The sequence below is a fragment of the Stigmatopora nigra genome, chromosome 5, assembly GCF_051989575.1.
Source record: "Stigmatopora nigra isolate UIUO_SnigA chromosome 5, RoL_Snig_1.1, whole genome shotgun sequence".
Lineage (NCBI taxonomy): Eukaryota > Metazoa > Chordata > Actinopteri > Syngnathiformes > Syngnathidae > Stigmatopora > Stigmatopora nigra.
The window spans coordinates 4,092,487-4,110,479 of record NC_135512.1 but is presented as its reverse complement, the minus strand read 5'-3'; the positions used below and the strand labels follow the sequence as shown (position 1 = coordinate 4,110,479).

The window sequence follows — 17,993 nt, the reverse complement described above, 5'->3', positions numbered from 1 at the left end:
TTATAAATAATAATAGGAGTAAATATCTGAGTCAAGTGTGGTGTCCCTAAGTTCAACTTCGTTTGGAAGTCGTGCGCCCCCTTGAGGCCAATCACAGATTCACTTTTCCCCTTTTTAAACCTCATACTATCCCCAAAAACCTTATATAAAAATCCTTCTTAAAAGTAAACTAGGTTATATTTTTTTAGAAAAACTAAGAACTATTTATCTTAACAATTAAAATCATCTTTGTAAAAAACAAAATTATTTTGAAAGGGTGACAATATTCAAAACAACCATAAACATTGAGCACAAATCATGATATATTATGCCTACTTTTGGCTTTACATACTGAGAAAAACATTGTAATAACAAAAGTTGTTTTCATGTTTTTATTGGAAAAATTATTGAAAACATCATGAGCATTAAAAACATATTAACTGATAGAGTATAACTAGTACTCGAGTTTAAACTGTGTCCTTAACAGTGCCTTAAATACCAACCGTTGAACTCTACATCATTAGGGCTAAAATACATGACACTTTACTAAATTAACTTCATAAAATGTCACTGTACAATAAAAGGTTCGATGAGTGGTAAATTTATACGCGCAGGCTGAAAAGAACACAAACTGAGTAAAATTAATTGGGACAAATTGAGAACGTAACAAAAATAGAAGTAGAAAAAAATCACCAAGCTTTGAAGAGTAGTTAACTGAAGAAAAAAAAAAATCCAAGATTTGTAAGAAATTTGTATAGTATATTACTGGAAAGGGGTCAGAATTAAAATGATATAAAATTCAGCATGGACGTCTGATCCACACATATCGAACACTGAACTTTCTTAGAAATGCACCCTCTTAATTTAGCAAAAAAATGTGACATTCCAACTGATCATTTTGTGTGAAAATATATTACAAGAGGTCTTTTTACTTCTCATTTATGGATTTTGTGCAAAAAATATCTACCAAGTATACTCGCGAAAACCCAGGGCAGAAAACTAATGTACAAGGAGTCCAACATCAGTAACTTCCATGCATGTGAAAACAAATACATCCAAAAAAAACAAAAGCATGATGTCAAATATTTAACAAACAGATACAAAAATATGAATAAATTAATTTTTTCTACATCTTTACTACCCTCCAGTCTATCTACTGTATCGCCTCATCTTCTCTACAAATAGAAAAGAACGCTGGAAAAAGCAAGAGCAAGGCAGAGCTAGTTGTAGTGGACTAGTTCTTAACTCTTTCAGTTCCATTAACCAGGATGGACGCCTAATTGTGTGGCTTTTTTAAAAAAAATTCTGTGAATTTAGTTCTTCATATATGTCCAATTTATTGGAACTGGGAGGACTTACGGGAAAAAAAATTGTGTATTTGCTAAAACCATTTTAAGTTAGATGTCCATCGCTATAATGGCAACCAATGAGTTAAAAATGGGGTAAGGAACCATCAGTTAAATTGTTGTTAATCATATACCATGAGGATGTATGGGTTAAATGTTGGTAGAATTTTTAAAAGGTCCTCTATTTGTTTTTCGAATGTAAAAAGTTTAAAATTTCCCACCCCTGCCCTGACAAAATTAGCCCTAATTTCTTGCCTTGCTCCAACCAGACAACAGTAGTGGTAATTGTTTTACAGCAAATTAAAAAATAATGATAAAAGTGAACCAAAAAAAAAAAAAAAAAAGAAAATCTTGATGAAAAATAATCTGGATACCAACTTTATAGACACTGTTGCGATAATGTACCAGCTGCACGCATAGACAAACACTCACGCATCCACACAAAAACACACACATACACGCTAAAATGGTCCCGCTCATAGCAGGCTTGCAAGGCTGGTGGTGGGACCGTTCTGGGCTTGGATTTGGACAGGTGGTGGGCCATCAGTCCACTATAAAAAGGGAGAAATTTCAGTTGAATTCAAAGATTCATAAGATATATAAAGAGAACAAAAGGCAAACTCTATACATACACTGATGAGGTTGTGCTCTGGGAGGCTGCAGGCAGCAATGTGGTCTTGCAGAAGCTGTTGGGAGAAATTTTGGTGCATCTGGGCTGCTTCGTGGGCATCCATAGGGTTCCCAAGTGCTTTGTTCAGATCTAGAAAGCATCAAATCAAAGGACATTCGTCCAATTTCTTTTCTAATCCTATTTTTTGCAGAAAAAAGGAAGAAAAATAATTGTACCTTTCAAAAGCGCAGAGGACCAAAGCTGCACAGACATGTCAGGGATCTTGCTAGCAAGTTGCATGGCAGGTACCACCATGTTGTTGCTTTCCTACAAAGTAAAAGGTGAGTAGAACATCAGCAACAGTTTTAACTTTAAAATGAATGTTAAAAATATAAATACATTAGCTCCAATTGAAGCCAACAAACAACACAAAATAAACATAACAAATTTGGTCTTACTCTGTGGTTTCCCAACACGTAAAAAATGTGTCCCAGCAGAACCAATGAGCACGCAGTCAGTCTGTTTAGGTCCTCAGCATTAGACATCTTTAAAGTTTCTCTTAAGAAGCGCCTGGAAGAGAACAGTAAGGATTGGAAATGTTAAAGAGGTGGAGTCACAGGTGTGGGTTGCATGAGACACTTTGTGGTGGACAAAAAAAAAAAATCTTACTTGGCTTCGTTGTAACGGCCTTGGAAGAAGGACAACAGGCCCCGGATGTAAAATGCAGCCGCACGGAGGCAATGCGAGCTAAACAGAGAACACTGTGTTTTAATAAAGCTGCTTATTACAGTAATGTAAATCAAATTACAGTAATGTTTTTAAATAGCATAATAATATTGACCTTGACAAATCATCTTACCTGACTGGAAAGTTGTGGTCTGGGTTTATTCTTTCCAAGAGACTGTACAACTGGAAATGAGAAAGAAATTGCATTAAGCAATATTATAGACATAATTTATTATATATCAAAATTCTCAAAAATAACTACTGAAAATCAATGGAATGCTATTCAAAGCGCCATCTGGTGGGCAAAACGCCATACTGACATGCTCAAAATTTGGAACAGTCCATAAACTAGAGACCATCAAAATATGTAAAGTACACAATGAACTAATTGGCTGCCATTGACGGCAACAGACGTGCAATTGACTTTGGGAGAAAAAAAAATACTTTTTAATGTCATACCTCTTGATGTCGGTTGCCTTCTCTAATGTAAACGCTGGCCAAGTTGGTGACAATGTAAGTCCACAGTTCCTGGTGTGTGGTGAGCTACAAAACAAACGACAGGTTTAAGTCAGCGTGAGCTAACGCCTCAGGACAAACGTGTATTTGATTCAAACGTGCACGCTCACCCGCAAAGCAGTAGTAAACTGTGCTTCTGCATTATCCATACAGTTTACCGAGATACAGTAGAGACCCTGGAAGAAGTGGAACAGCAAATGATTCCCATTTGTAGCCTAAACTTACATTTCTTTTTCACAAAAAAAAGGGCCGAAAATACTCACTAATAAAGTGTGGAGCTGGGCAGCATGGTTGTTGAATAACCTGGGAGACTGCTGGCAAAGCTGACACACCTGTGAGATCTGGAAGGCGAGAAAGCATGTCATCGAGTGGATTTTGCACCATGAATTAATCAGAAAGAAGAGCTGGCAAATACCTCCTGTAGGGCAGTGGCCTTGTGGCCTGTGACGAGCCTGCACATGATGATATGCTCCAGTAGAATGACTTGAAAGGTAGAAAGGATGGGGCTGCAGTCCAACACTGTAAAAAGACAAAGGGGAGTGAGATGGACTGCAGTTTTTTTTTTGGAAAGCACCCAAAAAAACCTACTTTTTAGTTTTTCTAGTTGCATTAGCGCCTTGTCTGTGTATTTCTGTGCTTTCTCCAAGTAGCCTGCTTGCATGGAGTGCATCACTGTCACCTGGAAACAACACACCATTTCATTATGATTATTATTCGAATCAACTTTGTACAGAATAAGAATTGATCTCATTGAGTAATGTTCTTTATTGAAGTTGACCATCATTACATCATAGCTTAAGTACTCAGGGTAGCAAAGAATTCAAGTGCTTACCAGATAAACAAGGACACACATGTGCTCCTTTGGGAGCCAATGGAAAAGGTCAGCTGGATTGCTGGGAAGAATCTCGTCGTCGTGGAGTGTGGAGATAGTCTGGATACATTGTTGCAGCTGCTTCAAACAAGGCTTCACACTTTTCACCTGTGATAACATAGATGGCATTTTATCAACAAGTGACTATTTGCAACAACAATATTAGCGATATATGCAGTCCTATAAGATCCAAGATTTTTTATGAACATTATCTTGACTGTACCTGCCCAGCATCCAGGTAGTGTGTGACTTGTAGTACCAAGAAGAAGACCCTTAGGGACTCCTTCTGGATGGGATTTCCCTGCCAGTTCTCCACAATGGTGCCACAAAGTGTAAGCAAGGGATGTACCTCGCCAAGTTTTCTCTCCATTAGCAGCAACTGTATGGCCAGGAATACATTACGTCACACACAAGTGAAACATGACAATGCAACTTTTTTAATATCCCAAAGCTTTTTGACCTTATTGATGTCACCTAATACCACCCTTTTTTCCTTTACAAATTACTATTCCTTCCTTCTTGACAATATGACTCATAATTGTTCATAAGCAATAAAGTAATGCACCTTCAAAGTTTGACTTACCATGCCTTTACTGAGGAGAAACAACGCCCTTGAAGGGAGGAAAAAAAAAACACCAGGTCAGCGTTCCTCACAATCAGTCAAGTCACTCAATATTTACACTGCAATAATTAAATGGGGCAGTGCCAGTACACATATCAGAAAAATCAATATGCGCTCAAGGAAGTAAAGGTTATTTAATATGTATATGCTCCAAACAAAGAAGTGACCTTAAAAATCTGAAATATTGTATACATAACGCAATGTACCTGGTGTATTCCGAGCCCACCACTCGGGCGTACTCTGCTCCGACTCCCAGCAAATCACACGCTGACACCAAGTCTTTCTCCAGTGTATGAAGTTGCTAAGAAACAGAAAGTTATTTTAATGAATCTCATTAATTTTAAGCTTTGGTTGTTCTTTATAAACTACTTGGAGCCAACATGGGATCCCGCTTCTATGTCAGTCAATCAAATCCTGCATTGCTTTCCATAGTATTTTTAAAAAAGGGCTGTTTATACTACAGATCACAAATAAAATGGATACATACCGCCAGCTGGAACAACAATCTGCAGTGCCAATATGGTGTTTGCTGTGAAATTTGAATGGCCTTGCGCAGAAGAGGCTTTGCAGAGTCCACCAAATTCTGAAAATGGATCGTCAGTTTCATCAGTTGTGTATAAATAGAGTTTACTCAACACAAACACAAATGCATAGCATTCCTGCATTAACACTCTGCTAATGCACAAATATTGAAATGGAAACTATACTATACATGCACGTCCCCATGTTACCTGTTGGCAGAAGAGTTCAGATAAAATGCTTGCCGCCTCAAACTTGACATCTTCAAACTGAGGGACTTGCTGAGAAATGTACCACTAAAAAAAGAGAAAAAACAAGTGTTATTCTGATTTGTAGTACCTTAGTAGTTGACTGTGCAATTGAACCATTTAGAAATCCATTCCCAAGCTCATTCTGTACAGCAACCAAAAGAATAAAAGCGGCCGACTGAGGACAAACGTTTCATTTCACGGTGACACAACCGGAACAATTATAAAATACTGCTTTCGGAGAAATTGGCAGATAGAAATGAGAAGCGTTAAAATAAAAAGTGCCCGGTGTTTTGTTGTTTCATAAACTGTGGCCTACACCCGCCCGCTCCGAGGCTACATCCCCGCTCTTTCCTAGCACATGAAGCCCGCTCACCGCCTTCTCCAGGTGGCTGCTGGCCAGATCGCTGTTCTTGGTGTGATGGTAGAGAACCGAGCCCAGTTGAAGATGCGTGCGGGCCTCTATCCTCTGTGGCGGCTTGAACTGGAATACTGCTTGGAGACAATGCACGCAAAGGCGGATTTTGGGTGGACTCGAGGTTCGGAAATGCTCTGCGAAGCCAAGTAGGGCGAGGTACCAGCGCTCCGGGGCTTCTACGTTTGACGCCATTTTCCCCGACAACAACAAGTTTTCAGCGCTCACAGGCCAGGCTGCTGGGTTGCCAGATGCTGGCGTCGGAACCCACCAATTCCAGCCACTGTGATCCCATTCGAGCCCCTAGTGTTCACAAACGTGCAATAATGTTAATACAGTCGTTATAGTCTTATGGCGACACCAGACCACAATATACTAACTATGCTACTGTTTGTAAATGTTATTTCCTTTGATAGCATTTTACCTATCAATATAAGTGTGTTATTAGGCGTTATAATGAGATTGTGTTTCCATTCATTGGAATGTTTTTGGCAGTATTTTATAAATTCATGATTGGATTTATTCACAATATATTAAGGGTAATAAAAAGATTTAAAATAAAATGATAATTAAGACCAGGCATTCAGATATTCAACTTTTTTCAAGCTAAAAAGCTAAACCTGGCAACCCAAGATCAGCCAAAGTGTCGCGAGACATCCCTGAGCGACTCTCACCGCTTGTGGGCGTTGTAGTCCAAAACAGTGGGCAGTGCCGTCCCACTTTCTTGAGGACGCAGACCTTGTCAGTCAAGTCTAAACAATCTGGTGCGCAGCAGCACTCACTGAACACGGATTCATTTTCCTCAGATGCATCGTCCATAAATAGGACATTTTGACACGTGTCTTTCAGGATCGTTTCCCTCAACAACCAAATTTAAGACATTGGACTTGAGTCTTGCGTGTTTTGGATCATCTAGGAAAGGAAAAATACAAGACCTCCATGCAGAAATATTGACATGACACGCAGAAAGCCTCTTCAGGTACAGTCGGAAATGTGAGGTTTATTCAGTTACTGTCGAATTGATTTGAGGTTTTAGGTGTCCGAACGACTCACTTGCGGGTTGTCATTGAAGGGTGGGGGGCTTCTGACCCCCTTGTTTGTGTACAGTTTTGTGCATGGGCATGCGCAGATCAACTTCACGCAAATCGAAGGAATTAAAAAAAAGGGAACACGTCGTGTTGTCGAGTCTGACTTAATCGCGTTTGTTTTGCAGACAACTTTTTTTCTGCCCTGATTTTCAATCATGAATGTGTGTGAGGGTCTCCACCACTAATAAGGGACGCTCATGGCCCACCGTGTGCACGACCACTCGAACCGTTTGCCAGTTGCCCAGGCCACTGTTCTCACCCTGCCAGCTACTGGTCAAGCCAAGGTGAGTCTCCTTTAAATTTACATGTTGCGTAACACTTTTTGATTCAAGGGATTATCAATGGACTACGACTACGTTTCAGTGTTTATGAAATATTTTGTTATATAACTACCTTTTTTATACAAATCATTTTATATTTTGGGTGGAAGCAACATCTGAAAACCTCAGGGATTTTTGTTGACAATTTTAACATATTGGCTGCTAAGTGATCTTTTTATTATCATATTATTCTGTTTATAAATGGATTTTAAAAAGTTTTCTAAATAAAAAGCACAATAATTCTGTTTTTTTTCCTGTTTTCAGCATATTGATCATCTGTGCTGTTGTAAAAGTTGCTTTGAGTATAAAAAAAAATTGACATCTGCAGAAGTGCAAAAAAATGCAAACTATTGCAGTTTTAACTCACTGAAAATACTCACACTACCGTGCAGAAATACCACACAGTAGTGGAATTCTTTTTTACAATCAACTCATTCACTGCCATATATACCAAACAATTATATTAGTGTCATTGCCCTACAAAAATCTTTTCACCAAAAGCTATATTACCCAAATTTTAATCAAAAAAATGGTAACAACATCACATTCTGATACCAATTAATGAAGTACAGAACACTATAGAAATATTTTTTTCCTAACTGATTAAAGAAAAGAGTCTGTGTTTACATAGTAAGTAAAAATTTGGGCCTTGAAACATACAATGTTTGTAAATGGCCAACTCTCACTTTAAAAAAAAAAACATCTGCCATTGAAAGATTTAAGAAGCAGTACTTCTTTTCATGCCATGACCTGCCCAAAAAGCAGTTAATACTCTATTAACCTCAAGCAGGTTATATAATAGATGCTTAAATGTTCATACAAGCTCCCAATTAGCAATTGTCCGGCATTGTTAAAACGACCAATCCTTAAAAGTTTGGGTGTGGAACATAACAAATACATTACTAATTACCAAGAACTGACTAAACTGGCCTTTTGTAAGGCTTTTTGATGAACCTCATTCATGCCCCCTACTCAGACATGTGTTGTTTTTGTGAGCCTTCCAGTAAAAAAAAGCTTGCCACAGTAGTCGTTAGGCTAGAAATAGCAGGAAGGTAGCAAAACAGCCGGCCTGAAACTGGGTCAGATGACACCACGTGTTCATATTTACAAGCATTCTGAATTCAAAAGGAATAGCACATAGACGTGGAATTAATGTGTTCCAGTTAGTACGTCATGAAAAGCTTGATTGACAGGATTTGTTAACTCGAGTATTTGTTAGTCAGGGATTCCCAATCAAGCTCATGTTGTTGTTTAAGGGGTATACACTATCATTTTTCTATCTATTTCTCTGTTATTTGTGGCAGGATCATACTGATTGATTGACTGTATTATTGAAGGCTAAATATTGCCTTCAATGATATTTAATGAGCACTTCAACATTGAGAAAGAAGCCTAAGGTAGTAGATTAAGGTACAAAAATGTAGGTCCATATTAAATAAACGGCAAATTTTCAATGTGTATAGTGTTTTTCCGGTCAGTAAGTTACAAAATGCCACTTTTATCTTTCTTTTTTAAGTGGGGCAATTCTTATCGCTTGGAGTGACTCAGTTGCCCTTGAGGCATGTGAAAGCATGTGCATAAACACATACATAAATAGTTTACCCTCAATTTATGATTGTAGTTTTCCAAAACTACAAAAAGTTTTTGATATCTCAAGATGTATAGATATACTGATTTTTAATATACAGAAGAAATATTGAGTTTTTGTGGCATTTTTTCTATGATCAAACACGTAATTATCTCATCTTTGGGTGCTGCACGTGTAAGTGTGTAATTTTTATCACCCTACGATTAACAGATAAGTCGCATTGCCTTGTTTTTCCGATAATAAGCAGATTGCAACTATGAATGTTATTCATTCTGTGATATCATTTTTTTGTTTTTGGAACAAATAGGACTTGATGACCAGATGGACGGCTCTGGAATCTCTTTTGTGTGGTGCATTCGCCGGGGCTGTCGCCAAAACTGCTATCGCACCCCTGGATCGCACTAAGATCATCTTTCAAGGCAAGTTCCAGAAAACAAATATTCCCAAGATACAAGTGTCAAAGTTTTCAACATAAATTGTTCATTGACTTGACCTCTCCCTTGCTTGTTGCAGAATGTTAAGGTTCTGATGTAACTGTTAACTCACGGCTAATCCTATTAGTCGATGTTTAGCCGACAAAGTAGAGTTTGTTGCTCTAATCGTTTTGTTTTTCCCTTTCACAGTGTCCTCAAATCGGTTTTCGGCTAAGGTAAGCATTTGCAAAAAAATGGCCCTTCATTTATTATTTTTTTTAACTCAGTTGCACAGTAATGTATTTTTTTAAAACTAAAAACAGCAATGATAATCTAAATTTCTGATCATTTTTTTCACATAAACACAAATTCGAAATACATTTACCTGTGTTGTTCCATTCCAGGAGGCATTCCGACTCATCTACTGCTCATATGTGAAAGATGGTCTACTCAGCTTGTGGCGGGGGAACTCTGCCACCATGGTGAGGGTCATGCCTTACGCCGCCATCCAGTTCTGCGCCCATGAACAATACAAAAAAGCTTTAGGGGGTCACTACGGCTTCCAGGGAAAGTAAGCACCGACAAAAGAGCCTTTTTGCGCCACATTTCTTTAATTTATTTAAACTAACAACTGCTTTTTTTCAGAGCCCTTCCACCCTTCCCGCGTTTCCTAGCCGGCTCGTTGGCAGGGACCACCGCCACCATGCTAACGTACCCACTAGACATGGTGCGAGCCCGAATGGCCGTTACGGCTAAAGAAATGTAAGTGTCCATATAATGAATTCCAAATAAGGGACTTTTAAAGCGATTTAAATTAATCTGTTAAATGTAATCATGACAGGTACTGCAACATTATGCACGTTTTTGTGCGCATCTCCCAAGAGGAAGGTTTTAAGACCCTCTACAGAGGTTTTACACCCACCATACTAGGGGTCATTCCCTATGCTGGAATCACATTCTTCACCTATGAGACGCTTAAGAATCTTCACACAGGTAGCTGATCTATTTTTACTTGTTCAGTCCATAAGATATTAAATTTGAATATATTTGTTTAAAGTTAAACAGAATGGAACCACATGCAAGAAGTGCAATGGAACTAACTATAGTGCTTTAACTACAGTGCCATAATGCAGTGAATACGGTCTATGACCTAAACTTTAGGTTATTAAAATCGCCACTAGAGGGAGACAACGTAACATTCTTTGAAAACTACCGTTCTAACGAATTGCAGATGTTTTTTTTTTAAATTTTGACGTTAAAATTCAACTTGGAGTGACCTTACACAACATGAAGCAGTTTTTTTCAATGTACCAAACGTTCACCTGTTCTAAAATAACTTGAGTTCACAGCCACTGTCTAGTACTTTTAAATCATAAGTAAAAAAAAAACAATAATTGACAGTTTGCCCTTTATCACAAGACTAGAAATTCAGGCAACATTATGTTTAGTATACAGTATCGTTTTTAAAAATGCAGGTTGACATACAGATTTTTTTTCATTTAAATCATCTATATACTTCTTTCTTGTGCTGCCAACTGTTTTGATTAGCTATGCATATAAAAACTGCTACTTTACGCTTCTTTTTGTACCATTTTTTTTGTCCTCACTTCTAGAAAGGACAAAACGAGCTCAGCCTTACACAGTGGAGCGCCTAGCTTTTGGCGCATGCGCCGGCCTGATCGGACAATCAGCCTCGTACCCCCTGGACGTGGTCCGTCGCCGCATGCAGACGGCCGGCGTGACCGGCTCCGCCTCCAACACAATCTTGGGCACCTTGCGTGAGATTGTGAGCCACGAGGGCGTCTTGCGCGGACTTTACAAAGGTTTGAGCATGAACTGGCTCAAAGGGCCCGTGGCGGTGGGCATCAGCTTCACCACCTTTGACCTCATGCACAGCCTTCTCCTCAAATTTCACCAAATGGGCTTATCCACCCACTGATGGGCACAAGTGGAGCTCTAAAATGGACGTATAAACTGCAAAGAATCCCTTTTATCGAGCAAATGATTATCGGAAAGTGCGTTTTGCGGTCGCAAGATACTTTCTTTTAAAGATAATCCCGAGAATTTGACTTTATTGACCACATGAGAGTGTGTGGAATGTCACATGATGAAATAATAGTCCTGTTCAAACAGTATCTTGGTGATTACGAGTATTATTGTGAGGAAAGAAAGTCATGCATGCATTTCTTCTTTTGGATTGGATGATTTAAGATTTTTATAAAGTCACTTTGAGCAAATATAAGGCCTCTCATTGACTGCCGGATTTAAGTTAGAGGCCTTCATTTTTTTTCTCTCCAAGGTATTCTCAGCATTTCGGATTTTAAAAAAAGTATAAACTTGGAAAATGTGCAATATATGCCTGGTTGAACAATATAATCAAATCAATGTATACGTACAGAATATATGAATTTTATATGTAAAGCAAGGACATGTTTATGATATCTTACTTTGGTATGTGTGTTCTTCCATTGCACAATGTCATCGACGCACAGCAGTTCGTCCTTTGTCCACATGAGGGCCCCCGTTGACAAACTGCACATGATCTGAAAGTAAAATAAAGACTGATTGTCCCGAACATGGCAACTTAATGTTTTGTTTCTGTTTCGAAATTGGGCTGGCATTTTATTCAAATTCCATTCAAAATGATGAGATTATGTTTGTTATATACAACTACATGTTCGTTTGACGAATACACTCACAGAATATAAACATCTATACGTAAACACAAATGATTCAGTGAAATACGCCGACAAGAAGATTGTGGTTGCTTAGTCACCTGGTGGCCTCAACCGAAAAACAGCTCTATTTCTTAACTTCTAATTACAACAAAAATATAGAAATGATGTAGAAACAAATCTTTAATTTGGTGTTTTATGACACCCTAAAGTGATTCGAAAACACAGCTACTTAGCTACTTGCTACATAACACGGCTAACACAAATTTAACACATTGAAACAGCTATCAACCTAAGCGCACATACAATAAATATCCATATCGATTCTACTAATAAAATGAAAAGTTTGGCCCAGGACAAAGGTTAACTTACAGAAATACAGGTGGAGCGAAATTATTAGAATGCAACAGCGTCATTGTCTGAAACACACTTAAACTCTTCTTTCTGACAGAAATTATGTCAATTAAATTTGACACTGCCCTCTAGCGGAGAGTAAAATACTCTCCAATTGTCAACACTTAATTGTTCATTTGCCAACTTTAAAACACAGGTCAACCATATATACCTGAGATTATAATTTATTCATTCATTTTATGAACTGTGTATCCTTGCAATGGTCACGAGGGTGCTGGAGCTTATCCCAGCTAATTACGGCCACTAGGCGAGAAATACCCTGAATCAGTGGCCGGCCAATCACAGGTCACAAGAAGACGGACAACCATTTATGCTTATTTATATCTAGGGGCAATTTAGAGTGTTCTACCAGCCTACCCTGTAATATTATCATGATTAGTTTTAGCATAATATTAGCATGATTTCTTTTTTCCAGATGCTGTAGCTCGATATAAGGATGCAATGTAGAATCTCATGGCTCCCCTCTGACCTTGACTGTGAATTATGGTATGTCCCGCCAACCTGGCCGGTATTGCAACAATCGAGACAATACCGCAGGCTGGATGTGGTCGCGGGGCGACTGATTGAGCGAGACTGAGAAGGAGGAGGGATGGAAAGATGCTTCATGAAGGCACCGTTGCCATAGGTAACCTGGCCCTGTGCCAAGAAGAGGGCGGGGGAGAGCACCCCATCATTTGCATGTACTCAAATGTGGCATGAATAATTCGCTTTTGCAGTCCTTCGCCCTTGCCTGGCGGACAATAGCGCTTCTCATGTGCACTCAATGGAAGAGAAATGTGATGGCGGCAGAAGAGAAGCAGGCCCAGACGCACGTGGTCATCGTATTTTACAAATGTGTAGGTATTCACCTGGAAAAGGCATCCTAAACCCTTGGCTGGTTGCCAGACAAACGCGGCACCGTGTCAAATTCACACCTGTGGACTATGTAGAATCGTAAATGCATGGTTTGAGTACCTGAATAAAACCCGCACAGAGACGTCGTCGTAAGTCAAGTGTAAAATGACCAAGAAAGACAACTGCTGGAGTCTTACTGCTTTTCATCATAATACTGCTTGTTATCTGGACAAAGAGTAAGCAAAATTGTGAAACCAATTTAAAAGTAAAAAACTGCTGTCATAGAAATTGAATTGGATTGGATAACTTTATTCATCCCGCATTCGGGAAATTGTGGCGTCACAGTAGCAAGAGGGTGAGGATGTAGAAATAGAAAAGGCATTTTAGAAATAAATAGATAGCTGATAAGTTAATAAATAAATACATGAATAAATATATAAATAAATAACTGTTGCTGAAATATATCTCTATATATACACATACACACACATATATATAAGCACATATATACATACACATACATACATAAGCACATATATACATAAACATACATACATATAAGCACATATATACATATACATACATATATACAAGCACATATATACGTACACAAACACATACATATATACAAGCACATATATACATACACATACATTTATACAAGCACATATATATACATACACATTGATGTACATGCATGCATACGGTAGTTCCTTACCTTAAGATATACACAAAATTCTGGAGGGTTCTTTAACAGACGTTATTTCACAAATATGCCAGAGCACCCTAAGAAAACCCACACCAGCCCTGAAAGAACATGCAAACTTCACACAATGGGGACCCATTTGAGATCAAACTCATGCTAATCCATCATCCGCCAGGCTGCTAAAGACCTGAAAAACTACATAATACGAAATAACCCAAACATACCCAGATATATTCCACAGTCCGCATAATAAACATGATTAACGAACTAGGGACGTCGCTGATGTATTGGATGTGCATGTAAATATTAAAACGGCGGCTCTGGATGGCGTCCAGTCGCAGTCACTTTCACGGACGACGCAGTCGGGACGAGAGACACTTCAGACTGGACAGCCTTCATAAATCCGCCGGGCATTAAAACACCTTGAGAGGCATTTTATCCAACGTAAACGGCACTCTAAAGGCCTCCCCTGTAAAGCCTACCTTTACGGGTGTAAAAGTATGGAATTGTGGCTTTAAAAGAAAAGTGCAGCGGCTCAATGTATGCACCTAAAGTGCCGAGGGGACGTAACGGCTGGCTCTTGTTAATTTTACAAGGCCCGGCACATTGGGCCACTTATCGCTTGGCAGCCTTGGAAAAACTGCGGGGTCAGTGCATTAGCCAACTGCTTCCATTAGAGGGAGTGTGGACTCAAGTCAATCAAAGTCGCGCCAATGGCATGTGATTTGAGTCTGATTTAAGTTGCTATGTTTAGAATTTGACCTAAACTATGGATTTAGCATGGTCTTTTCTTATAGGTTGTTTATTGATTGGCAGTTGCCATCTTTGTTCTATTTTGCTCTTTCAGTGTTTATCACTAAAATAGCGATTGTGATGATTGTTGGGTTGGAAAATGAATTACTCATAATATCGTCTATTGACTTGAAGAGCAAGATTTTCTGTTTAGACACAACATCTCTGACATCATCTCATCTCATTTTCTGAACCGCTTTATCCTCATTGAGCTCACAGGGGTGCTGGAGCCAACCCTAGCTGCAAACTCCACATAGGTGGACTAACCTGGGCTTGAACCCAGGACCCCAGAAATGTTAGGCCAACATACTAACCAGTGTCTGATATCAATGTTCATAAAAAGCTGATCAAATTTGAAGGTAATTCAACTTTGCCTATTGTTATCATAAATATGTGATCATCTGTGTTTGTAATAATTACACAATCAATTTCTGGTTCAAATGTTTATCCTAAATTGGTTCCAATTCAGTTCTTAATATCTTTATTGTTCCCTCTCTAAGCTAGTTGGTACTTATTCCACTAAATCCTGGACTACTCCATTATCTTCTCTCCAACCCAGTCAATGTTTCCATCTTTTTTGATTGTTTCTATGACAACATGACTAACACAAACGATTGCTTCATTGTTGGTGGTCATTAATAAACAGTTGTGTGTGATTCTTGGAAAAATAAAAGAAATGTAGAAGTCTGGATGGAAGGCTTGCAGTGCATTTAGCATGAGAATAGCTTGGGGTCCTGTGAACCTTCTGCTCCCTGCACACGCATTCAATGGCGCCGTGGCGGTCAACGTGACAAAGTGGGCCCCAGCCGGGTTGTCTGGACGCACACCCGCACGCCGTGGGCTGAGCCGGCACGTTTTATGAGGCGTCTGGGGCGGGCGGCCAAGTTCAGGGGATGACTGAGTGAAGGACAAAGGTTTTTTTTTTTTAAATTTCTTTTTGATGTTATCCTAGGAAGAGTTTATCAACTCATTTGGTGAGCTCCTTTTATGTTTAGTTTGTTGTTTTTGGTTCCTAAAAGTGAAAAATAAAAAAATAAAAAGTAAACAATTTTGCAATGACATCTATAAACCAACAAATGTTTTTGGGGACATTTTTTTGGAGGAATAATTACATTGATATGCATGTTTTTGCCAAAATTGGCTGATATTTTGGTGTATTGAGGCGCTCTCATGATTTTTTTCAACATATTCCAGATAAATAGTATGAAATATTTTTATCTGGCCATACATAAAACAATACACAATAAATTAACAATATATTACAATAAACAATATATTAAATATCATATAAATTTAATGCCTTTGAACTCATCGGCTGCCATTGGTGTTGATTTAATGTCCAATCTGTGAGAACTGGGATAGATGGTAGGAGATAAGATAACAAACTTTCCTTGTAATGGAACATCAGTTTAAAGAATAAAAATGATGAATACATATAAATGATAGAATTAAAAATGTATGATAGAAATCAATTGAAGGCAGGAAGTAAAAAAACTTGTTTATTTTTGAATGTTTTTTTTTAAATGTTCAATGAGTTTTTCTGAACTAATAGCAGGCCTTCTAGAAGACCCCCATATGGTCGTCCCACTCGCTTTAGCAAGTAACTCACTGTACAAAAACGTCATGTGACATGATCCGTAACTCCATCTATAGGTGTTACGCTATCATTCCCACCATTTAAAGAGCTTTTTCCCCCACCTCCCCCCTCGGCGACCCACGTTTCGCCTCGCCAGACACCCGAAATGACCCGCTGCCCACTGTACTGGGAATGCATGCGTGGGTGTGGGTGGGCATCTGTGTTTCATTCCAGTGTTTTCCAGCCTAAAAAAAAAAAAAGAATGTCCGCCGAGTGTGAGGGAATCCAGCGCAGCCAGTGAGCATGTATATCAAGGCCATCTCACGGCTGGCTGGAGGCACCCCGGGTGGCCCGCCGTGGTCGATGGCGCGCTGGTGACTGGACACGCAGAATGGGATAATCTCCTACTTTCTTCCAGGCCAACAACACACACACACACACACTATTATCCTAGAATTGCCACATAGGAGCAATTGAGGGCAGACCAAGTATGTCAATAGAACCACCATGTTTTGACCATTTTTGGTGTCCGTTTCTTTTTTTATAATAGTCATATTCACTAAAATATCCCTTCAAGTAATAGTAGGACTGACACATTCAAGATGGCGGATTTTTTAACCCATATGTGGGGAAAAAACAACATTCGTTTGATTGCAACGGCCTACTTTTTCGGTAGGACTGACACATTCAAGATGGCGGTTATTTTAACCCATATGTGGGAAAATACGAAACATTCATTTGATTGCCACGGCCTACTTTTTCATCATTTTAGTAGCAGGGATGAGCAGGAGGAGGTGTCGGCACCCCCAGTGGTGCGTGGTTTTGAATAAAGGGCTTAATTCAGGAGCGGCACTCGCTTGAGCACCCCCGCTGCTCGGCCACAAAGACGTCTAATTGACACCGAGGATTTGGGCCAGGGCCTTGAACTGTTCCCCTTCCAATCCTTCAGTCAACGTTCACAACAGGCAGTCAAGGGGGGGGAGCTTATTTGTATGCAGGCCCGAGTTGATGCTGGTGCGGGTAAACAGTACGCCGCGTTGAATGACTCGAATAGGAGATGTTTAGTGGTGGGTTTTCTGGAAAGTTATAAGAAGGGAGGGGAGGGGGCAAGGTTATGCAAAATATTCAACTTTTACGGTTGTGCTGCTGAAGGCAGATGTGTAAATAAAAAATATGTATAACACAAAAAAAGGGAGGGTTAGGATTCACATTTATTGGAAATCACATTAGGGCAGTATTGCAAGTATTTTGCAATTATGGAAATCAATCCAAAGATGACTCCAGAGAAAAAGATTATATATTTGATGATGGGAAGTATGATTTTTTTTCTCTATCATAGATTTATTGGGTATGAGTAGATGGTACAGTATGTAGGCCTTGATAAAATTCAATAATAGTAATATTACCCAGCTAATCAGCAAGTGTGGGCTAATGCAATTCAATTCTTGTTTCTCATCAATTTTTAACTTTTCTTATAATATAATACAACACAATGGCAGTATTGTTCTTTTGTTTTGTTTACAAAAATCTAACATTTAATTAAAAAAGAAACATTACACTGTATTTCTTTGCTATATTTAAATTAAATGTCTTTGTTTTTCAGATCAAAATGAAAAAATGTTTTTCATTTTCATTAAAAAACAACAACCTTAAAAAGAAGTACAGTAGCATCCAGTGAAAACACCAAAAATATGATAAAATATCAATAAATCATAATAAATTTAAATATAATTTT

The 17,993-nt window shown here is 38.8% G+C and overlaps 2 protein-coding genes across 5 annotated transcripts; one reads left to right on the top strand and one right to left on the bottom strand.

Annotated features, from left to right (window-relative positions):
* Positions 1 to 357: 357 nt before the first annotated feature.
* Positions 358 to 11,813, bottom strand: mau2 (MAU2 sister chromatid cohesion factor). 3 transcript variants are annotated; one of them, XM_077716983.1, is made up of 19 exons: positions 11,709 to 11,813; positions 9,647 to 9,775; positions 5,402 to 5,485; positions 5,158 to 5,253; positions 4,877 to 4,971; positions 4,632 to 4,659; positions 4,272 to 4,427; positions 4,010 to 4,156; positions 3,766 to 3,856; positions 3,593 to 3,696; positions 3,441 to 3,518; positions 3,288 to 3,353; positions 3,121 to 3,204; positions 2,795 to 2,844; positions 2,605 to 2,682; positions 2,394 to 2,505; positions 2,172 to 2,262; positions 1,958 to 2,085; positions 358 to 1,876 (listed from the first exon to the last, which is right to left on the bottom strand). In XM_077716983.1, the coding sequence occupies exons 2-19, from the start codon at positions 9,680 to 9,682 to the stop codon at positions 1,802 to 1,804; spliced, it is 1,599 nt and encodes a 532-aa protein (XP_077573109.1). In that variant the 5' UTR covers positions 9,683 to 9,775; positions 11,709 to 11,813; the 3' UTR covers positions 358 to 1,801. The 3 variants fall into 3 exon arrangements, with proteins under 3 accessions (XP_077573109.1, XP_077573110.1, XP_077573108.1); XM_077716984.1 differs by lacking the exon at positions 11,709 to 11,813 and having other exon boundaries at positions 9,647 to 9,778; XM_077716982.1 differs by lacking the exons at positions 9,647 to 9,775; positions 11,709 to 11,813 and adding an exon at positions 5,814 to 6,092.
* On the top strand, positions 6,564 to 11,844 carry LOC144196630 (mitochondrial coenzyme A transporter SLC25A42-like). Of its 2 annotated transcripts, none has more exons than XM_077716985.1 (8): positions 6,564 to 6,831; positions 7,066 to 7,224; positions 9,156 to 9,267; positions 9,472 to 9,497; positions 9,666 to 9,832; positions 9,907 to 10,023; positions 10,103 to 10,254; positions 10,875 to 11,844. In XM_077716985.1, exons 2-8 carry the CDS (start codon positions 7,138 to 7,140, stop codon positions 11,198 to 11,200), a joined length of 987 nt encoding a protein of 328 aa, XP_077573111.1. In that variant the 5' UTR covers positions 6,564 to 6,831; positions 7,066 to 7,137; the 3' UTR covers positions 11,201 to 11,844. The 2 variants fall into 2 exon arrangements, with proteins under 2 accessions (XP_077573111.1, XP_077573112.1); XM_077716986.1 differs by having other exon boundaries at positions 6,564 to 6,845.
* The last annotated feature ends 6,149 nt before the right edge of the window (positions 11,845 to 17,993 follow it).

Excerpts from the sequence above, each read along its gene's own strand:
- mau2 (XM_077716982.1), bottom strand. The coding sequence starts at position 6,047 with ATGGCGTCAAACGTAGAAGCCCCGGAGCGCTGGTACCTCGCCCTACTT. Across the intron at positions 4,428-4,631 it reads TTCTCCTCAGTAAAGGCATG|TTGCTGCTAATGGAGAGAAA; the intron begins GTAAGTCAAACT and ends CTGGCCATACAG. Across the intron at positions 1,877-1,957 it reads CAGAGCACAACCTCATCAGT|TGGACTGATGGCCCACCACC; the intron begins GTATGTATAGAG and ends CCCTTTTTATAG.
- LOC144196630 (XM_077716985.1), top strand. The coding sequence starts at position 7,138 with ATGGCCCACCGTGTGCACGACCACTCGAACCGTTTGCCAGTTGCCCAG. Across the intron at positions 7,225-9,155 it reads CAGCTACTGGTCAAGCCAAG|GACTTGATGACCAGATGGAC; the intron begins GTGAGTCTCCTT and ends TGGAACAAATAG. Across the intron at positions 9,268-9,471 it reads CACTAAGATCATCTTTCAAG|TGTCCTCAAATCGGTTTTCG; the intron begins GCAAGTTCCAGA and ends TCCCTTTCACAG.